Source organism: Neovison vison, chromosome 3 (genome assembly GCF_020171115.1).
Source record: "Neovison vison isolate M4711 chromosome 3, ASM_NN_V1, whole genome shotgun sequence".
NCBI lineage: Eukaryota > Metazoa > Chordata > Mammalia > Carnivora > Mustelidae > Neogale > Neogale vison.
This window is the reverse complement of record NC_058093.1, coordinates 170605933-170627435: the sequence shown is the minus strand read 5'-3', so window position 1 is coordinate 170627435 and position 21503 is coordinate 170605933. Positions and strand designations below refer to the sequence as shown.

The 21503-nt window shown below is 41.7% G+C and overlaps 1 protein-coding gene across 3 annotated transcripts in view; it reads left to right on the top strand.

Moving 5' to 3' along the window:
• LAMA3 (laminin subunit alpha 3) overlaps window positions 1-21503 on the top strand; it is a 263197-nt gene that overhangs the window by 186751 nt on the left and 54943 nt on the right. For all 3 annotated transcript variants that reach the window (XM_044243267.1, XM_044243268.1, XM_044243269.1), the window contains 6 exons: window positions 2581-2694; window positions 7206-7315; window positions 9716-9796; window positions 16171-16277; window positions 19484-19534; window positions 20387-20538. In XM_044243267.1, coding sequence (XP_044099202.1) covers window positions 2581-2694; window positions 7206-7315; window positions 9716-9796; window positions 16171-16277; window positions 19484-19534; window positions 20387-20538 — 615 coding nt within the window. The remainder of the gene's footprint in view (window positions 1-2580; window positions 2695-7205; window positions 7316-9715; window positions 9797-16170; window positions 16278-19483; window positions 19535-20386; window positions 20539-21503) is intronic.

Sequence of the window (21503 nt, the reverse complement as noted above, 5' to 3'; positions counted from 1 at the left end):
TCTTCTTGGAAGAAAATTTACCTAAAAAGCAAACCACAAGAATCAGTGAAATCGTGTTTACGAAAAGTGATGAGATCAAGTTTGTATAATACCTAACAAGACATGCTTCAATTTGCCAGGCATTAAACACTCATAAATTCTGTGCACTCACTCTCTCTCTCTAAACTTTCTGGATATTTACATGTCTACTCAGAGACCTAGATCCTATGTCTACTCAAATAACCCTGAAAACCTGATAGGGACATAATTTTCTCATTTGTACTGGTAAAGTTTATTGGAAAAGTTATCCTGAAAAGTTGTCCTTAAAAAAATAGTTGCTAAACCATTTGACTGGAATAGTATATTAGGATACATTCATTTTCATGTAGGGTAAGTCTTCAGTACAATCTGTGAGCTTTACAGAGGTGAGAAAATGATTATATTTCAGTAACTGACAAATGTTCTCCCTAAGACTCACGTGATAGTTACAGAACTCTCGCAGGGGACTTTTTCTGTTTCTAATCCAAAGCAAATTAGGGTGGGTGGTTTAGTTTTAATCAGGTTGGACTATTTTTTCTCCAAAGCATGTTTAATTAAGGCTTTTTACTCAGGCATGTTGTCATAAATGAACCACATATATTTATTTATTTATTTGGATAATTTGTTCCTTACCAAATATGATTGTTTCATAAGCATGTAACATGATATATGGTGGTAATTAAGAGGTACTTAGTAACAAAGAATATTTGCTTGTAGATATGATCACACCACCAGTGGCTGACTTTTGTTCGAACGTATCTCTCAGTCATGTTTTCAATTAAAGAACATTCCTTTCATACTTCGATTCTCCTGTAGACAAGCCTATTCATATAACACATAAAGCAATCTCATTTTTTGCAATAGCTTCTTTTGCCTAAACATGGTTTCTAATAGCTGAAGGGAAAAATATATTGGGAATTATAGTCTTACTGTGTACGACGTGTAGTAATTGGTAATTTGGGGAGAGGCTCCAATCAAAAACTGAGATATTCCACTCTGGGGAGTACATGAGGCTTTTTTTCTCCAGCCCTATCAGGTTAGCTGCTTCCTCTTTCCCACCTGATCAGGTAGAAACTTGGAATAAATGAGAATGGACAGTTCATTCAAAAATTTCCCTTGAGTGTAGCTTCAGAGTCTTACAGACTTAGTGCTGTTTAAAGAGGATTAGATAAAAGATGTTTTATCTTGGGGCGCCTGGGTGGCTCAGTGGGTTAAAGCCTCTGCCTTCGGCTCAGGTCATGATCTCAGGGTCCTGGGATTGAGCCCCGCATCGGGCTCTCTGCTCGGCAGGGAGCCTGCTTCTTCCCTCTCTCTCTGCCCGCCTCTCTGCCTACTTGTGATCTCTCTCTATCAAATAAATAAATAAAATATTTTTAAAAAATTTTTTAAAAAAGATGTTTTATCTTGAAATATTATTTTTCTGGATATTTTAGATAGGGCATATGAGGAGGTCATTAAAGAAACTGGGGATAGCATTTGATTTTAATCAGTGTACTGATTCAATCTGCCAAAATAAGCAAAATGTCTATGACTCTCTTTAAAGACAGAAATCTAAATAATTTTTAGTGGCTGGTGTTGGAAGAGTTGTTTCTTTTTCTATTGGGGACATTCTTAACTAGAATTTTTTTTTTAATATCAGTTCATCAAAAGGAAACAGTAATTCCTTTTGTCCATATGAAAAATATTAACTCATCCTGGAAAGAGACAATGTGTAGAGATAGAAATATTCAAAGGAGTATTGAACTAGAGAAGAAGACCAGCCCAATGGGATTCCCTCCAGCTGGGTCTTCATGTGTCCTATCAGAACTGAACCCCTGCAGGGTTCTGTAGAGAACGCGTGTTCCTCTCCCCAGGGTTCCCTGTTGTCCCTAGACCAGTGCATGGCAGTGACGTGAATCCTGTTCTGTCATTACCACGTCAATCCAAATGAAGACTTATTAATCCTTCCTTCCCACACTGCCTCCCCCTCCAGTCTAAACCCACCCTTGGAGGGCGAATGCCTACCAAAAGAGAACTTGCACTTGAAGGGATTTTCTTAGAGACCCTCCTGCTAAAGACTGAGATCCTGACCCTATTTACCCTGCCATCCCTCCTCCCCTCCATTCACCCTCAATCAGCTGAAGGAAAGAAAGCCATTTCCAGTTTGAAGTGGGGGGGGGTGGGTGGGAGGTTGGGGTACCAGGTGGTGGGTATTATAGAGGGCACAGCTTGCATGGAGCACTGGGTGTGGTGAAAAAATAATGAATACTGTTTTTCTGAAAATAAATAAATTGGGAAAAAAAAAAAAAAAAAAGAAAGCCATTTCCACACTCCTCCCCTTTCTCTGACATCCCCCTACATGTCTCCCGCTCTGGCACAAGCACACACTCCTGCCGTGGTGTGGAAACAAGGTAACACCTGACATAGCAAGCCAGTGGACCAGCCAGTGTTTGAAAGTAGAAATCTACACACCATCTAAGGGACAAAAGACTGAATTAGGGAACGCTTGACAGTCAGAATTGTCACATGCTTTGGATAATAATTCTTTCTTTATATTGACTAAATGCTTTGTTTGAAAAATAGGGTTGTAGCCCTGGATACTATCGGGTTAACGAAGGGCCGTATACCAGACGATGTGCTCCCTGCAATTGCAACGGACATTCCAGTCGATGTCAGGATGGCTCGGGAATATGTATTGTGAGTAAACTGATAGTCTAGAGGTACTCACAGGCAGTCTGTGTCTCTCTATCCCCTCCCCTCCCACTGCCACTCCCCTTGGCCCTGAGACATCAAATGTCCCATTTGCCACTAAACAGAGGTTGCTCTGTAAACATAGGAGGCTCCAGTGTGATCAGGCTGAAATAGTTCATACTCTACTGTTTCCTCTATTTTCACACATGCCATCAGAGAAGTCGTTCTGTGAACAGGGAAATTACACGTTAGCCTATCAGTCTCTGCTTCATTGAGTGTTGTAGTGGGTGCATCCTGAGACTTCATTCTTGCTGGAAGATAGCAAAGCAGAGCCACCACTTTGGGCCCCCATTTGGTGGGAGTGGCAGGAAGTAGCAGGAGCCGTCAAAAGAGCCGTAGACCCAAGTATATAATGGGGGAGAAGATGCTAAGATGAAAAGGCTTAAGGGGCATTCAGAGTCACTCAAACACCGATCTTCTACGGGTGCCAAGACAAAGCGGGCTTACATAGGAAGACAGGTGAAGGGAGTCCTTGCTGTCTATGGCTTATCGCCTGGAGAACGATCTTCTTTGAGAATATTTTTTTAAAAATATTTCCTATTCAAAATTAGATTCTCAGGAAATTTTTCTTTTGTACCCTTTTTAGACATTGTTTATTCTGCCTTCCTCTCTTTCATCCCTGGGAGTCAGGGCCTCCCTACCTTGAAGGAGAATGGACAGTGACAGAGAAAGGAGAGAGAATCAGTACCCCCAGACACACAAGCCCCTACTTATGGGGTGCTCTTTGGAAATACATTCTTCTGGCACAGATTTCCTTTGCATTGTGTAATGCATCGAGAGTGTGTTTCAACTCCTTGAGTTCCTAGACTGTATTAAGCCAAGTTCAGCATGTCCCAGGGAACTGTTTCCTTTGCAAGATGGGACAGGCCAGGACAGGACGTTGTTGCAAAGAGCCTGATAGGATATTCCATAGGACTTTAACTTTGTAAATTCAGAAGGAATAAAAGACATTGGGAAAGATGATTTTTCAGCTCCTAAGTATTCTTTTATGATAGTTTATGCTTCGTACTGTATGCTGTGTGTAACACAGGTAGGTGCTTTAATTTAAAATAAATATTTATCTTGTTACCAAACCGTCGTTAGATGTCGAGTCCACTTGATAAAAGCTGCCAAAGAACAAAGCAGGCATTCTGTGTAGCCCATTCACCCAGTGAAAAGATCACTGGTGAGTCATAATTCCTCTGTTTTAATCAAACAGGGAGATTTTCTTTCCCATTTCCTTTCTTTGTAGCTCTGTCTTCACTTGTCCCTAATGGCCATATGGTCTCTAGAAAGAATTCATTCAGGAAACCTTTACTGAGCATTTGCTATTGTGGGAGGTACTGAGCTAAATGCTGTGGTTAAAACCATACAACATAATCCCCACTCTCCCGAGGCCTGCTGTCCGGTGGGGAATGTGCCCGCCCACACACACACACACACACACACAGGCTACTGCTAGTGGCAGGCACTGAGTGCTGCCACTGCTCTGGGGGGGTGGAGTGGAGGATGCGCATTGCATGGGAGCCAAGGATGCAGCCCTCCTTCTCAAAGAGCAGTAATGATGAGATCAAGTGCTTGTCACCGTCAAATAGACTGGTTCCTCTGCAGACTGGCCTTCACCATTCAGCATCCAAAGTCAGTTTCTAAAATCTGGGACCTTCACACACACACACACACACACACACACACACACACACCTCCGTGTCATTTCAAGAATAAACTTTGAAGTCTGAGAGAAAGTTGCCGGGGTCCTTGCCGATAAAGCCTCGTGTGTCCAGGAGCAGCAAGCCATGGTTGCGTGGGCACTGTCAGCCCAAAGGACCTGCAGGGACAGGCCCCTTCTCTTTGCTGAGGCCCTGCCTCTCCCTCTTCTCCTTGCCAGCTTTCTCCCTGTGTCTCTACCTCTCCCCAACTCCCCTCACCTTTCACTGTCTCCATCACACCTCATCTACTTCACTGTTCCCATGTTCTTTCCTTCCTCTGCCTTTGGTTTTCTTTCATTTTTTACTCTCTGCCTCTTGAGCCCCCAGCATGACTTATCTGAAGCTCACAGCCGACATGGGGCTCTCCCGAGGCTCCCGGCCAGACTCCCACATCCTGGGTGTGTGCTGTGTCCAGCTACGTCTGCTCCACTTTGCCCTTCACCCTCCAGAATACCAGTGGCTTCATGTTGCCTGTATACCCTGCCAGGCTCCTGCAACACTGAACTGCTGTGTCCACAGTTCCCCATGCCCGGTGGGCCCTCCCTTCATTTCTCTACCCAGCCAACTCCTCTCCCTTTCTCCTCCACACAGGAGGCATCATCACCTCCAGAAGCTCTTCCTGGAGGTCCCTCTTGCTCTTGTGAGATGCTGGCACATGGTGATCATCGTATTTTCCACATTATATTGAACATGTCCTCTCATAGGGTTCTGTCTGCTCCCTGGTCAGGGTGCTGATCCATCTTTGCAACCTGAGTACTTAGCATGGATGGACACAGAGTAAATGCCCAATGGATTTTTGGTGTTAGATGGAGCTAGGAGAGCACGTGCTGTGGGAGTAGATGTAGACTCATTCATTCATTCATCCATTCACTCATTGATTTATTTGCAGTGAACCACAAGGAAACTTGATAGGCAGATGTCTGCAGTTTGCATACTGAGAAGGACACCTTCCAGGGTAGATGCTCTTGGTTGAGGGTGGGGCTATCTCAGACATTCTTAAGGGACCTTATCAAGCAACACAGGTTCTCACCCCTTCTACAATCTTCTCCCCACTTCCTAGGAGGACCAGAGTCTGGGGCGTTTTCAGTAGGACACAGATGGCCCTGTTGCAATTCTTGTTTCTCTACTTCCTTGCTTCCCAGTGTTTTCAGATCAGATCAGGATACAGGATTAACATGTATCGATTCAGAAGCTCTGTTCTTCTTTAAGATCGCCATTTTGAGTTTAAAAAGGAAGGAAACGAAAGGGGAGAGGTAAATAATTAGTTCAATAGAATGACTTTTGTGAGGGAGGCAGAACAGTGGACAAGGGAAAGGTGAAGGAGAGACAGGTCTGTGGGTCCGATAACCCTCAGCGTGGATTTGTTCCCAGCCTCCAGGCCTGTGGGAGAAGCCTCCATGGTGGTCACATGTGGGAGAAGAGGGAAGGATTCAGGGCCAGGATGAGTTTTCTGGAGATGATCCCATGTTAACATGTGAACAGCCTCCTTTGTGTATCTAGTGCGATTTCATATCTGGAAAAAATAACCAAAGATGTCTTAACATCTTAGTGGCTTGTGTAATTGGCCATTATTCAAAGGTTTGTGAAGGATGGATCTGTTTAAGCTGAAGAAACAGATGACGTGATGAGGAAGGGACATTATAGCTCACATTCTGAGCAGGACCACGCCCACTTAGGATATACATGTGGGTTGTTTCTCATAACCCGGCTTCAGATATTCTTGAAAACTCACATCCATTAAAGTTTCCTACCAAGCCCCATCTCTGCATACAGAGGTAAGATTTGTGAGCAATTTTTAAAATATTATCCTTATTCCAGGCCATATAATTAACACAAGAGTATCTCTGTGTAATTCAGAGTATCTCTGAATTATCAATTGCCCACAATAAGGGGAGTTTTCCTGGATAGTTTTGTTCATTCAGATATTTGTTACTAGAGTAAAACCAAGAAATGTCACAGGGGGCTAAAAATTCCACAAAATAAACAACTTTGATACAGTTCTCTAGGATTTGTCTCATTGGACTGCTTAGTTGGAAAGTTGTCTCATCTCAATGCTTTACTGAAGGATAGCTTTCCATAGACATTGACTTTGACATGAAAATAATTGGATTTATATAAACACACTACATAGATAAACTTTTCTTGCTTATTTGAGATGCTGGAATTAAACTGAGGGCTTTCTTCTGATATGGGGCAGCTTTTTTGTTTTAACAAATTCCACATGTTAAACTTATTATGACTATATTCCTCTTTAGTATATGGTCATTACGTGATTTACGAAGCAATATCAAGTTAATTTACATAGAAGCTGTTCTTAGGGGAAGAGGGGTTGACATTTTGCTGAGGCTGTTTTTACAATCCTCCCAGCAAATAATACCCTTGGAAAGTGGGTATTATTTCAATGATATATCTTAAGAGAACTAGAATGTGTATAAATCATTCATTCAATAAAACTGATTTGTAAAAAACAGGGAGGCTCAGAGGTGAAGTTTCTTGCTCAAGACAGTACAGCTATGAAACATTAGAGTGAGTCTGGATGCAACTGTTCTTCCTCCTTTTCTACTTCCAAATGCAAGCCCCAAAGAGTGGATGGAAGGATACTTACATTTTTTTTTTTTTTAGTACCAACAATAATTGGATTGGTGGGAAAAATATACCATTTGTGGACTGATAGGACCTGAGTTATAATTGTGTGAGGAATGAAGGTGGTAGTGATCTTAATAAGAATCAGTGTGATCGGCTGCTGTTAATTGCATGTTCCTCTGTCCCAAGAACTGCCAGCACAACACCGCGGGAGAACACTGTGAGCACTGCAAGGAGGGTCACTATGGGAACGCCATCCAGGGGTCCTGTAGCGTCTGCCCGTGTCCTCACTCAAACAGGTACTGGGAGAGCTTGAAAATAACCTGTAGAGATAGGAAGTGGTTTGTTGTTTGCCTGGGAATGGGGGTGGGGTGGGGAGTCGGGGGACATGGGAAGTGACGGCGAAGGGGGCGGGATTTCTTTTGGGGATGATGGCGATATTTTAAAATCGATCATGCCGGATAGTTTGTGCAACTCTGTGAATCTGCTAAACACCGTGGAGTTGTATACTCGAAATGGGCGAGTGGTATGGTATGTGAATTATAGCTCAGTAGAGCAGTTATATTTTAAAAAGAACACACGAAAGTGCAAAACAAAAGCAAAACAAACAAAACAGTTTTCCAAGTATACACTTGGGCGTTTTTCCATTTCCTCATTTCCTCTTTCCTTTTACTCTTCGTTTAATGGCCAAACATTATTTACTGAGCGCCTAATACACGGCTAGGAGCCAGTGTTCTCTAGGTGCTGGGGTGATTACAGTAAAGCAGACTGGCAAAGTTTCCTGTCTCACGAGGCTTCACCTGGAGAATGTGGGCAGGGGCAGTTGTCACACTCAGGAAATAAATGCACAAATAAATAAGCATAATTTCAGATTGAGATGGGCTATGCAGTTGATAACAGGGTTACGTGATTGGTAGTGAGTGAGCAGACTCTTTACAGAGGAGTAGGAGGGTTTTCTGGGCAAGGAGCAGGGAACAATGAAATGGAGTAAGTTGGGTAGTGTCTCAGCAATGAAGGTCTAAGGCAAGGAAAAGACTAGACAGCCTCTGTGATGATGTGTTGGGCGAGTAAGGCGGCAGCTGGAGTGCATTGCAGGAGAAACGGCTAGGAGGCAAGTTGGGTGGGGCCCCCAGGGTTCAGACCCCATTGGACCTTGCAGGCTCTAGTAAGGCACTGGATTTATCCTCAGTGTGTTGGAAGCCACAAGCCAGTCCTGACCCACGGAAGGATGTGACCTGTCATTCAGACTCCAGCAGGGCAGATCCATTACATAGGTGGCAAGCTGACACTTGTATTCCATGGTAACTCATATTCCATTTGGGCTTGGTACCTTATCCTATTCTTGCCCATTGGGACACGTTTGCGGTGGGTCCAAGCAAAATAGAACACAGCAACAAAGCAAGAGTTGATTGGAAAATCAGGAAGATGCCACTAACAGTGTAGGCAGCGCGCCCACTCAGGAACAAGTGCAGACCACTAGGCTGATTAATATCAGACCAGTATCTGAGAAATTGGCCACGTTAGCAGAAGTCGCTGCCCAGCTGTGGCTTTCCTGAAGATGTATGTTAGAAATGGGCATCCTGTTTTGCTCCCTGGGTATTTGATACTCCTAAACCGGTCCAGTCCTGTGGCTTGATTTGCAAAGGGATTTATCACTTGATACTTGCCTAGACTTGTTGGAACAGAAGCTAGAGGGAGTGGATTTTCACCGGGTACTTGGGGAAAACTTTTCATCTTTGGTTGCAAAGCATATTGTTATCACGAAGGCCAGCTTCTGGCTTTCATGCAGCTGAAGTAATGCATGGTTCCTCAGATTTATCAATGAAACACTGTTTTTATCTAATTCTCCCTCCAGTGATATTCATGCTGTTGACAAATTTCTAACTGTCCCTCTAGAAGTATAATTCTATCCATCTATTAGGCCAAGAGAAGCTTCCTAGATAAGAATTCTCTTATCAGCAAGTGATAAATGGAGTTACTTTCCCTCAGACTTACTAGGGTATAATGTTCATAGACATTCCTCAAGGCAACAGAGTTTTTTCATGATCTGCTCACTTAATTTAAAAAAAAAAAAAAAAAAAAAAAAGCTTCTCAAATATGCCCTAGTTCAGGACAAAAAGGAGAATCAGAATGCCACAACTTGATTTCAGAAATGTAAAGATCACCAATGATTGTGCCCACAGAACTATCTAGATGGGCAAGATTGCTCTGTACCTTGGTCCCTCTGGCCTGGCACCTTTTCTCCTTGGGAGATAATGTGCCCAATATGAAGGAACTAGAATAAACAAGGAGGAAAATTTTTTGAAGAATCAGAACTCTCTGTTCTTTTTTTCTGCCTAGACTTGTTTTATTCCTTCTTTGTTATTCCTGGAAAAATGCTGTTGTAATCATCTCTTTCAAAGTGAGTTACTTTGCTCTGTCTCGAGTGAAGGAATGTATTTCTCTAAGCCAAAAATAAAACCAAATAAATGCCTTCAGTCCTTATTTACCAAGATATGCCCAGTGTGAGCTGAAATAGTTCATCATTACCTATACACGTCTTAATGGACACATTTTCCTTCACATAAAAAGCAACCAGAGTCTTGGTGTCTGTTTCCATTTAACGCAAGTCAGTGCGTTGTGGAAAAAAAAAAAAAAGAGAGAGCACAAGGACTATCGATTTATATTTTCACTGAGGCTTTTTTCTGTCTTCCTTTAAGCTTTGCCACTGGCTGTGTTGTGAATGGGGGAAACGTAAGATGCTTCTGCAAACCCGGATACACAGGCACACAGTGCGAAAGGTGGGTGCTACCCCTCCCCCACTTCCACTCTGCCCCTTCCCCAACGCCCTCTCCCAGCCTGCAGGGAGGGTGGGCTCTGCAGTCAGGCCGCAGCAGGCATGGCTGTGGGTGGGGCTGTGCTGGGTTGTGGCTCAGAGCTGGGTGGGGCTGTCGGTTTCACCAAGGCTAGAAAAAGGTCCCTAGGGAAAAATACAAGACTGCTCACTTAATAAATCATTAACCTCCTTCTCTTTCTTGTTTTTCACATGTTTCAGAAATTTGAGAATGAGATCCAACATATCACAGCCCCATGGACCCCCCCAACACATACTCCTACATACACCTATCACCCTGCACGCTCACTGGTACCCCTCCCCCTATGTATTGCTACCTGCCCCTCCCCCTCCACAACGCTACAGACTTATACCCCCTACCTGTCCTTACTTACTCCTACCTCCATATAAATCCTTCCTTACGTACTCCTACCCCACTGTACATATCCCACCCACCATACACGTATCCTTATACATCCCTTCCTCGTACACATAACCCTCCCTATCCCTAGCTTTCGTTTAACTCATCCCTACATACTCCTCACCCTACAGATCCATCCCTATGTACCCCACCCCACGTACATCCCTACTTGCCTGGACACACACATACAACTCAACATACTCCTATATGCACAAACACATATCCACAGCCCTAAATATTCCTCCACACTCAAACCCCTATCCCTACACATTATCCCCTCTCTATCCTCACCCATTATGAACACCTGCCGGACAGTGTATGCCATTCATTTCTGAGTCACTACTGCCTATGGTGGGACTGTTCCTGTAATAGGTGTTCAGTAATGAAACAAAAGAAAAAATGTTGCAAGATGGAAACTATGAGCTTAATTATGAAGGGCTGTAGAGCCAAGCTTTCGTTATTCGGAAGCAAATTTTCATGATTAGCTACCACACACAGGGCACTGCCAAGCCTTATAAAGGCCATAAGAGGTATTCACAGTCTTCCTGGGAGGATAGCACATACATATTTGAAAAAGTAACAGTACAGCATTTGAATCATATGGACAACATATTTTTAAATTTAAAATAACTTTATCATAAAATCAATACATACCTATAAAAATGATGTAATACAGGTGAGCAAAGAACCAACGATGCCCACTACACGTCTCTGTAGCTCAACATACTCGTGCAGGCTCATATAATCCTACTTATAATCGTCTTATTTACAGAAAACCCCAGTTAAAACTTGTATGTTCTTACTAATCAATCTGTGTGCACAGATGTTTTCTTGAAAACAAGAGTCGATTGTTGTTTCACTCTCTGTTTCAACTGGCTTTCTCATCTAGTGGAAGGTTAGAACTATCTTTCCATATCAATAAGTACTCACTGATAACATTGTGTCAGAACCAAGAGGTCCTGGAATCTGCTGCTGGCCCTTGAGATAGTTCTACTGTTTTCATTCAAAGTGGTGCTAAAAGTAAATCCTTGCAGCTAATTATTCGAATTACTCGTGCACAGGAATCCTCAAGGTGTAATTAATAGAAGTGGGTCCTTTGGATGGAAGGATAGGTGTGTTTTTCAGGCTTTTGACACATTTTGCCCAATTGCCCTCCAGAAAAGTCATCCTTGTTTTTATTCCTATCAGGAGCAAAAGAGCAAGTGCCCTAGGCTTTGATACCAGAAATGATCAAATTTAAAATATTTGCCAGTTTGTTGGGGCCAAGTGTTTATCATTTTAATTTGTATTTCTTTGTTTAATAATTAGATTGGATTTTTTTTTCATGTGCTTACTGACCATTTGTAGATTTTATTTTTTGGATTGCTTTTTGGGTCTTTTACTCTCTCTCTCTCTTTTTTTTTTCTAGTGGAATGTTCTTTTTTTTTTTTGGTTTGTACAAATTCTTTGGAAAGAAATGAACCTTTTGTACTACATGTTGCAGATATTTTTCTCAGTTTGTTTTTTGTTTGTATGGTTTTTTTGGCTTTGTGTTTTATTATATGTATCTATTCTTGTAGTCTTCCGGTGGTCAGCCACTGGGGTCATGCTTAGGGAGGTTATAAAAATGTTTATGCCTTCTTTGACTACTTTTATAGTTATATTTCTTCCTGTTGGTGAGAAATTGGAAGCTAGACTTTTGGTGGTGTCATGGCGTCTCACATGGCAGGTAGAGACTTAGGGTCAAACGTGCAGCTACAAGGGTCCAAGTAACTCTGACTACCCCAGGATCACATCTCCGTGACCTGGGGCCCATGCTGCAGGAAACACACATAGTAATTAGCTGTATCCCAGAGCCACACTCAGTAGGGTGAGACGTTCACACTAGGGGAGGCACAAGGAAAATAGGCCAGTAAGGGGCCTGGCAGATTCCCATCCCTCATGCCCTACTCACTGTGGGATATGTGCTCACGGAGTGAATGGGAGCTTTTCCTTCTCTTCCTCTCATGCTATCACACTCCTGTTCTCTCCCCTACCTCTCTCGCTTTTGTCAAGTACTTGTAGTTGAATTCACTAAAGGTCAATGTGCATTTACAAAATTTCTACGTAAACTTAGACTCGTTTCTGTACATTTTATTTGGTCTTTATGCCGTTATCATTTCCGTGTCATTTCCGAAAGCATAAAATGCTTTTTGATATTTGGTTGAGCAAGGCTTCCCACATAACTGTTATTTAAAATGTTTTCCTTAGCCATTCTGGCACCTTATTTTCCTGGATACACTTTAGAAAGAGTTTTACCTTATTTCAATAACCAGAAAATGTATTCAGCTGGATTTCATAGGAGGAAGGCAGGGCCACTCTAGACTGATGTTATCTGAGATCTTTGATGGACAGGGTGGGACCTGGGTAGGTCTAAGGGATGACAAGAGTCCGGTGGGGCTGGAAGGTGGCTCAAGTCAGGGAAGTAATGCAAGAAAACCCAAGGGCCTTGAGGATATTTGCCATGGGAGGAAAGTACAAGACTTAGTAGGGGGTCCTTGAGCATCAGCTAAGGGGCTGGACACTGTCCTGTGGTAAAAAGAAGCAATTTTAAGGTTCTTCTATTTTCCATTTCCACAGGAGGAACATTGCCCACAATCACCTCACATCTATTTTTCATTCTTTCTTTCAATGAAAAATGTATGGAGATCCTAGTATATGCCTGGCACTGGGCTAAACACTAGGGACCCGTTAGTAGCTGGAGAAGAGGCTGTACCCTCAGGGTGTTCCGATCTAGTGGTGGGCAGATATACAAACCAGCTGCTGGAACAGTGACCGAGAACACAACGGGGCTGGGTTCCGCCACTGTGGGAGGGACCTCCAACTAGCCTCAGCCTCCCTGGTGAGGGACAGAAGGGGCTGCTACATGAAGCAGGAAGGATGGTGGGATGGGAAATAGGAAGTTTCTTCAGACTCTGTGGTTGAAAAGCTGTGAGACTCCCACCTGGGAGAGGCATCCTAGTGTAATCCTCCTCACGGTTCTTCACAAACAATGAAGCAGAAAACAGCAACAGACTGTCTGAGGCATCCATTTGGCAGGCAGCAGATCTGAAAAGAGAAATTCTTAATTAACAGTTCTCACAGATTGTGTTTGTGAACATTTGCTGTCTCAGGAAAGCAAACGAGGGTTTCTCAAATTTTTTTTTCTAAAACTTTTCCACAGGTAAATGCCATATTAATGTCAATTTTTTTCATTTGTTAAACATTTACTGAGGACCCCCTCTGGGCCAGGCATCATTCTGGCTCTAGCTGTCAGCGACACAGTGGTAGCTACAAGGACAAGACAGGGTAAAAGGAAAATATAAGCAGGAGCCACTGGGCTGCGGGCAGCCAATGTGAGCACTTAGGGTAGGAAAGGCTTCCCAGCTTGTACTGTGCTCTGAGGCACGCTTCTCCCTCGGCCGCTCAGAGCCACAGATGACAAATATGTTCTCTGCTCTTTATTTGTTGTCCCAATGCCATCTATGATATCAGGAAGTTTTACTTCAATCCATTGTGTTTGGACACTAACTTAAAATGAGAATAAGAGGGGCACCTGGGTGGCTCAGTGGGTTAAGCCGCTGCCTTCAGCTCAGGTCATGATCTCAGGGTCCTGGGATCGAGCCCCACATCGGGCTCTCTGCTCGGCAGGGAACCTGCTTCCTCCTCTCTCTGCCTGCTGCTCTGCCTACTTGTGATTTCTCTCTGTCAAATAAATAAATAAAATCTAAAAAAAAAAAATGAGAATAAGGGAACCAGTTATTTCTGTAATGGCTAATTAATGCCTTTTACCAGAGTAAGGAAGAAGTGGAGTCCAACTTCCTGAATATTTATGTGACTTTAACATGAAGTATTTTGTAATTATGTATCTTTTACATGGAAAATTTAGATATAGTGAGCCATCTAAAAATAACGTATTTAGAACATAGATCTTTGGGCACCTGGGTGGCTCAGTCAGTTAAGCATCTGCCTTCTGCTCAGGTCATGATCCCAGGGTCCTGGGATTGAGCCACAGGTCAGGCTCTCTGCCCTGTGAGGCAAGTCCTCTTCTTCCTCTCCCTCTGCCCCTCCCCCCACCCTCAGGCCATCTTCTCGCTCTTTCTCAAATAAATAAAATCTTTAAAAAACATAGATCTTTTGCATAATATGGTTTATGAAGTAGAATATGAGGCCTGTCACATCAAGTAAAGCCTTATGCCAACTTACACTTAGTGGACTTAGATAAGCCACCTCTGCGTAGTTACCTTCTTGATAATTAGGGAGTGCATGGGTTTTCTGCTTCCTCTCTGCTTTCTGAAATGTAATCATTCCAAATGATACCAATTATACATAGATGCATATTTACAGGAATAGTTCATCGTGTCTTAAAATGGTAGCTACTTTTTATTGAGTATCTATTATGTGCAGGCATTGTATTAGATTCTTCACTACATTTTAATCTCATATTCATCCATCCAAACAGGCATTGTTAGTGCAATCATTCACTTATTCCTTCTGCATATACTTAAATGGCACTTGATATGGGCACGGGCACTTACCCAGGAGCTAGCCATGTACCAGCCAGAGAACCCAGGCCCCTGTGGAGTTCACACTTTCATGACAGGAGTAGATGAGGGAACCAAAGCTTGAAGGGTTAAGATAACAGCCCACAGTTACACAGCACACAGTGGAGGCAGGGATCCAGCCAGATCTTCCCGATCGAAAGCCCATGTCCTTTGCACTGTATCACCAGTATATCCAGTGTCCTTTGCACTGTATCACCAGTATATCCATTGGTGAAGCCTATAAAAATTACCTAACAGTTCTTAGATGCAAAGCTTAAATTTGGGAAAGAGAGTCAAATACCACATTCTCTTGATTCTATCAATTCTGTTGATGAAAAGACAGCACACACACACATCGAGTTAATGACAGTTTTGGTGGGGGGGGTACAGAGTTGTGGAACTTTGTTTTTTTTTTTTTTTTTTTTGGAACTTTGTTAATAGACAGAAGTGTTTTAGTTTCCAGCCTAATTCCAGAAAATTAATATGTGTCTGTTTTGTTTTTTAAGACCTTATTTATTTATGAGAGAGAGAGTGAGAGAGCACGAGTGTGGGGAGGGGCAGAAGGAGAGGGAGAAGCAGACTTCCCACTGAGCGGGGAGTCTGACGCAGGGCTGGATCCCAGGACCCCGAGATCATGACCTGAGCCAAAGGCAGACCCTTAAGGGTCTGAGCCAGGCAGCCATCCCTGTTTGTTTTTGTTTTTGTTTTTTAACAGAAACTTGGTATCAAGGAAGTGTCTTTTAATGTAAAAAAGGAATTGAGTTCTCATCCCTAAATTATGTGGAATAATAAAGGGTCCAAGCCGGGGTAGTCACTATAACTGCTCTCAGTCGTTTAAGGTCATTAAATACAGAACTCCAGCAATTAGTGCAAATATGAATTATGCAGGTTTGAAATAGTCCAATAGGAAATATTAATAAAAATTAATAAAATATTAATAAAATTTTTGAACACATTTTGAAATTATATGAATTTTACTTTAAAATTTTCTTTGAGGAAATTAGCCATAAAATAAGCAACATTTCATTGTGTGGTATCTTCAGGAACATAACTATTGCATAAAATTCACCCACCCCTGATTTCCATATTGGTCAAACCACTGGATCCTGTATGCATTTTGTTCATTTGCCCTTTGACTCTAGAAGTGATTAAGGATTTTGTTTCCTGGTATCAAGGAGGAGAGACTAAGTTCTGGCCATCTTCCACATCCTCTGTTCTCATTCTCTGTATTGAGACACATTTAATCCTGCAAATCAATGTCTGCCTTCCTATTATACGGTTACAGTGTCCCAAATAGGGAGTTAGAAGGAGAAAAAAGATTGGGTGGAACAAATGATGAGTTTTTTGGATGTTTCTCCTTTTCTTCTTTATTTTGAGTAGGTGTGCACCAGGATATTTTGGGAATCCCCAGAAGCTTGGAGGTAGCTGCCAACCATGCAATTGTAACAGCAATGGCCATCCAGGCAGTTGTCACCCCCTGACTGGAGGTAAGATGGACTCACACCTTTGTTAACCTGCATTTATCAATCTGGTATAAAATAGTAGTAGGCAAAGAACCCTGGCAAATATTTTCAGGAACCATAATACACAAGTCCAGTGAACAAATGATCTCCTTCTTTTGACAACCTTGGGAATGAATGCTTAGGCAGTATTTACAGTTTGGTAAATAATTTACTCCAAGTCAACTTTTTTAAAAAAGATGAATTGTTTTAAAACTCAACTAATTAGAGCCAAGCTAACGTCAGCTCCTACTTTGGTGATTTTGTTAAGCTCTCCCTCGGCGTTATAAGGTTATCATCACATCAGTTTTCTTCATGTGTGTAACTGAAGAAGTCAACATAGTTTTTCTAGGATAGCAATAAATGTCTGGGATGTGGGTGGTATAGCTGGGATGGATTTCACATGCCAAGGAAAAGACAATTACTAGGATTTAGTTTAGGTTCATTAGGAACAACTTGGAAGAGAAGGGAAAATGGTTTTCTTCTTTCTTTGATGGAGAATATTAAGATGATTTACCAAGAAAATATCATGGGTATATGTAGTGCCAAATCTTAGATAAAATCTCTTATTTTATAATTATGGACAAGATGAAGAACTAAACCCAGATTGTGTGGGCTTAGATCTGGTCAAGTGACTGCTCCAAAGGAATGTAGAGTAAATAGATTATTATTGGTCTAGAGTGGGTATCTGTTGTTGTGTGCTGGGGCTTAATCCTTGGCTCCATCTTGTTCAACACTGTTGACCTGAATGGAATTATAAAAGGCATGCCCACCCACTTATCAGATGACACAAAGTTGGGAGAAATAGAAAATGTCTCCTGTGACACATTTAGAATAACTCAAGGGACTCAACAGCCTGGAAGGATGGACCAAGTCTAACAAGACAACATTATGTTAGGGATAAGCACATGGTCTTATAGTTGAATGGCATAAAAATAAGTATGTGACAAGGGAGATGTGAGCCAGTAGCAATAGGAGAAAAAGACTGAGGTCTTAGTCAGCCCCAAGTTCAATATGGCTCAGGAAAGTAAGGTGGCCCTTGGAATGCCTCATATAATCTTCAGTGAGTTCCAGAGTCTAAAACCAGGTGGTCTGCCATTCTCTGGTATGCTGCTCATGTAAGTCCTCATGTGAAGCTTATCTTTCTAGAAGATATTAAAGAAGCTACAGTGTGTTCAGAAGAAGTGTTAAGACTTTGAAAAAACTCAAAGCCAGGTCACATGAAGGGTTGACAACCAGGACTGTGAAAAGAAGACTTGGAAAGGACGTATTTGAAAGGCTGATGTGTGGGAGAAGGGTTGGTTTTGTTCTATGTGGCATAAGAGGGAGAACCCAAGAAGTGGAAAGTTTATTATAAATAAACTTTTATAAATAAAGGAAAGAGGGAGATCTACTTTAAATCATCCTAAGGAAGATGTTTCAGGGTTTTAAAGATGAAAAGGACTGTTGTGGAAAAAAGTGAGTTTCTACTGTGACTAGATATTCAAGGAGAAGCTTCAGCACCACACACAGCATATTCATGAGATTAATATCTTTTCAACCTTCTTTGTCTCCTACTCTAACAACAACAACCACAATAACAAAGCAGCCTGATGTGAGGATGGTAATTGTGTGTTCCCCAAATGGAACAAAATGCTCACACATGAGACTTTCTGTTCCTGTGAGCTTTTTTTTTTTTTCCCTTGTGAGTCTTATTTCCCCCCCCCTTTTTCATTCTATTTTTTTCTTTTAAATAATAACCCACAGATTCCTTGGTGGTCAAAATTCAAACTTGTTGAAAAAACTGCCCTGATAAATCAATCCTCCACATGAGCCAAGTCCTCCCTAGACAGTTTGAGATGCTATGAGAGATTGTAAAGAAAATAAAACCATGTTTCTTGGCCCTAAGGCATTTATAGTCTAATTGAGAAAATGAAAGTGATGTAATGATGCATACACATAAGAATGAGTTTTAAAAAAAGGATAAGAACAATCTATGATTACATATATAATAAACTAGAATGTCTACAGATATATAGAAAGGAAACATTGTCTTTGAGTGGTGGGATCAGGGATGATGTCTTTACATTATTTTTCTGATTTTCCCAAATTTTCCATAGTGAACTTCATTATTTATTTTATAATTAAAGTAAATGTAGTTTAAAATATATGTATATACACAGAAAGTGAGGATTATTGTCTGCTGCTGAGAAGACAAAACATAAAAGCCTCCTCGTAGCATGTCTAGGAAAATTTCGAGCTTTATGACTTCCTGTGGTGAGGTTAGATTATTTTTCTAGAGGGAAGGAGAGGGCATTTCATTGTAACAATGCACGGTATGGGGAAAAGAGGAGAAATGGAAAGAGTAAAGAATGTCCAGGGATGACTAGTAGGCTTTCCTGACTATAGTTGAGAAACTCAAAATCTAGCTTGTGTCTGTGGTAGTTAGCAGTGCTGGTCCACTAACATTAGTGCCTCTCTCTCTCTCAGCATCTGTCACACTGTTGTGTCATTTATCTGCCTCTCCCATGGGACCAGGGGACTACAGAACAGCAGGGATTTTTGACTTAGTAGCTTTGTATTTCCTGTATGTGGCACAATGCCATAGCACACCGTGGACACCCAAAGGTGCTTAATCGATGTTTTTTTAATGTTCTTGAATGACACTGGAGGAGATATCAACAATTATATAGGAAGCTGTCAAGTGAAGAAAGCCTTAACACTAATGATTAGGGTTTTGTTGTTGTTGTTGTTGTTTTGGTTTTTTAAAAGTTTTATTTATTTATTTGACAGAGATCACAAGTAGGCAGAGAAGCAGGCAGAGAGAGAGAAGCTCCCTGCTGAGCTGAGAGCCGGATGTGGGACTCGATCCCAGGACCCTGAGATCATGACCTGTGCCGAAGGCAGCGGCTTAACCCACTGAGCCACCCAGGCGCCCCAGGGGTTTTAATTAGATAAAAATATCATGACACTTTATAGAGAAGAAACTGAATAGACAGGGAAGTCACGAGAGCTGTTCCTACAGCAAGACTGGTGGGAGACAGGAAAGCTCCCCAAACAATGGCTTGGGTAAAGAAGAGAAAAGAGAAGAGTCAGTGATGTAGGATAGTTGGGTGACTAAAATCTTCCCAAGTAGCTTTTCTGAAAGCCAAGTTAAAAAGCAGATGAAGAGAAAGTTTAACAATAGTATTTTCTTTGGTTATGCCTCTTTTCAGACTGCCTAAACCAAGAGCCCAAAGATGGTGGCCCTGGAGAAGAATGTGATGGTGAGAAAAGAAAGTCCCCCTCCCCCTTTCTGACTTGTGGGGTTCAGTTAAGAAATGCAAGCCTCGTGCTGGGAAAGCAATGGTGGGAGGAAGTCGAGGGAGGATTTCCTAGGGTCAAGTCCAGCCTCTGTCAACTCATAGCTGTATGATTTTGGGCAAGTGGCCTGATTTCTTCAAGTCTCACTTTCATCATTTGTAAAATGGCCGTAATAACTATATGTACCTCATAGATTCACTGGGAAAATGTTGGTAAATCTCTTATCGCAATATCTGGTAAATAGCAAGCTCTCAATAAATAAAAGCTCCTTTTTATTATTTTTCCACATACAAAATAATGAACATGTTGCATAGAATCACCATGTTTCCCAGTTTTATTGAGATAAAATTGACATGCAACATTGGGTTAAAGTGCGCCACATAATAAATTTGATATCTGTATATGTTGTGAAATGTTATTCACAGGAAGTTTCGTTAATAACCTCACAAAGTTACAAACTTGTTTTATGGTAAGGAGGACTTTTAAGACAGTCTTGGCAACTTCAAAATACATAATACATTGTTGTTGATGATAGTCTCCATGTTGTACATTTTACATCCCCAGAACTTAGTTATCTTATAACTGGAAGTTTGTACCTTTTGACTCCTTTCCCCTGTTTCCCCCCACTCTACCACTTCTTTTTAAGATGATCCCTGTCTAAAGATCTCTTTTGCAGAATCTGCATCCCTCCCGAGAAGTCCAGGATTGTGATTTTTGCCTGTGATGTCCTAATGTGCATATTAACCGGGCTCTATGGCCCTTGTATTCTGTTTCCATTCCTGTGGCACATTTGCCTTTGACTGTGGCTCTTACAGACTGTGACAGCTGTGTGATGACACTCTTGAATGACCTGGCCGCCATGGGCAATGAGCTCCACCTAGTCAAGTCTCAGCTGCACGGCCTGAGCACCAGCACCGGGTCTCTGGAGCAGATGAAGCACTTGGAGATCCAGATCAAGGAGCTGAGGGTAAATACCAGCAGAATGCCCGGCCCAGAATAGCTCCTTGGTGGGTAGATGCTGCATGCGGGGCTACCCCTCAAGCAGAAGATAGGGAAATGCTTTGGTTAAGGCTCAGAGGGCTTTCCTCCCTCTGATCCAAAAGACGACTAGATTTTTACGGCAGGAAAGTACTAGTGAACACACAAAACTGATACTTCTAAGTGAACGTTCTTTACTGACTGCATGTTTCTGGGTTAATTTTTCTTCTAGAACACTTAGCTAAGTATCTTGCATTCAGAAGAATCAAAAACAGATTTGCATTACATTGGTATTAATTCTTTAAATGTTCGATGGCATTTTCCAATGAAACCATGTGGGCCTGAGATTTTCTTTGTTGGAAGATTTTTTCTGTTTTGGGTTTTTTTTTTTTTCAATACACCATAAGTTTAATCTTTAAAAACTAGATATGGGACTATTGGGGTTATATATTTCTTCTTGAGTGACATTTGGTAATTTGTGCCTTTCAAATAATTTTTTCATTTCATCTAAATTATCAAGTGTATTGACATAAAATTGCTCATACTTTTTCTATTTTATTCTTTTAATATCTGTAAAATCTGTAGAAATACCCTCTCATGGATTCCTGATATTGATAATTTATGTCTTAGCTCTTTTTCTTAATTATTCTGGCTAGAGGTTTATTAGGGTTTTTGGGTTTTTTTTTTTTAGATTTTATTCACTTATTTAACAGACAGAGATGACAAGCAGGCAGAGAGACAGGCAGAGAGAGAGGAGGAAGCAGGCTCCCTGCTGAGCAGAGAGCCTGATGTGGGGCTTGATCCCAGGACTCTGGGACCATGACCTGAGCCGAAGGCAGGGGCTTTAAACCACTGAGCCACCCAGGTGCCCCAGGTTTATTAGTTTTAATGATATTCTTATTTCATTGATTTTCTCCATATATGTATTTTTACTTTCTTCTTGCTTTGGGTTTA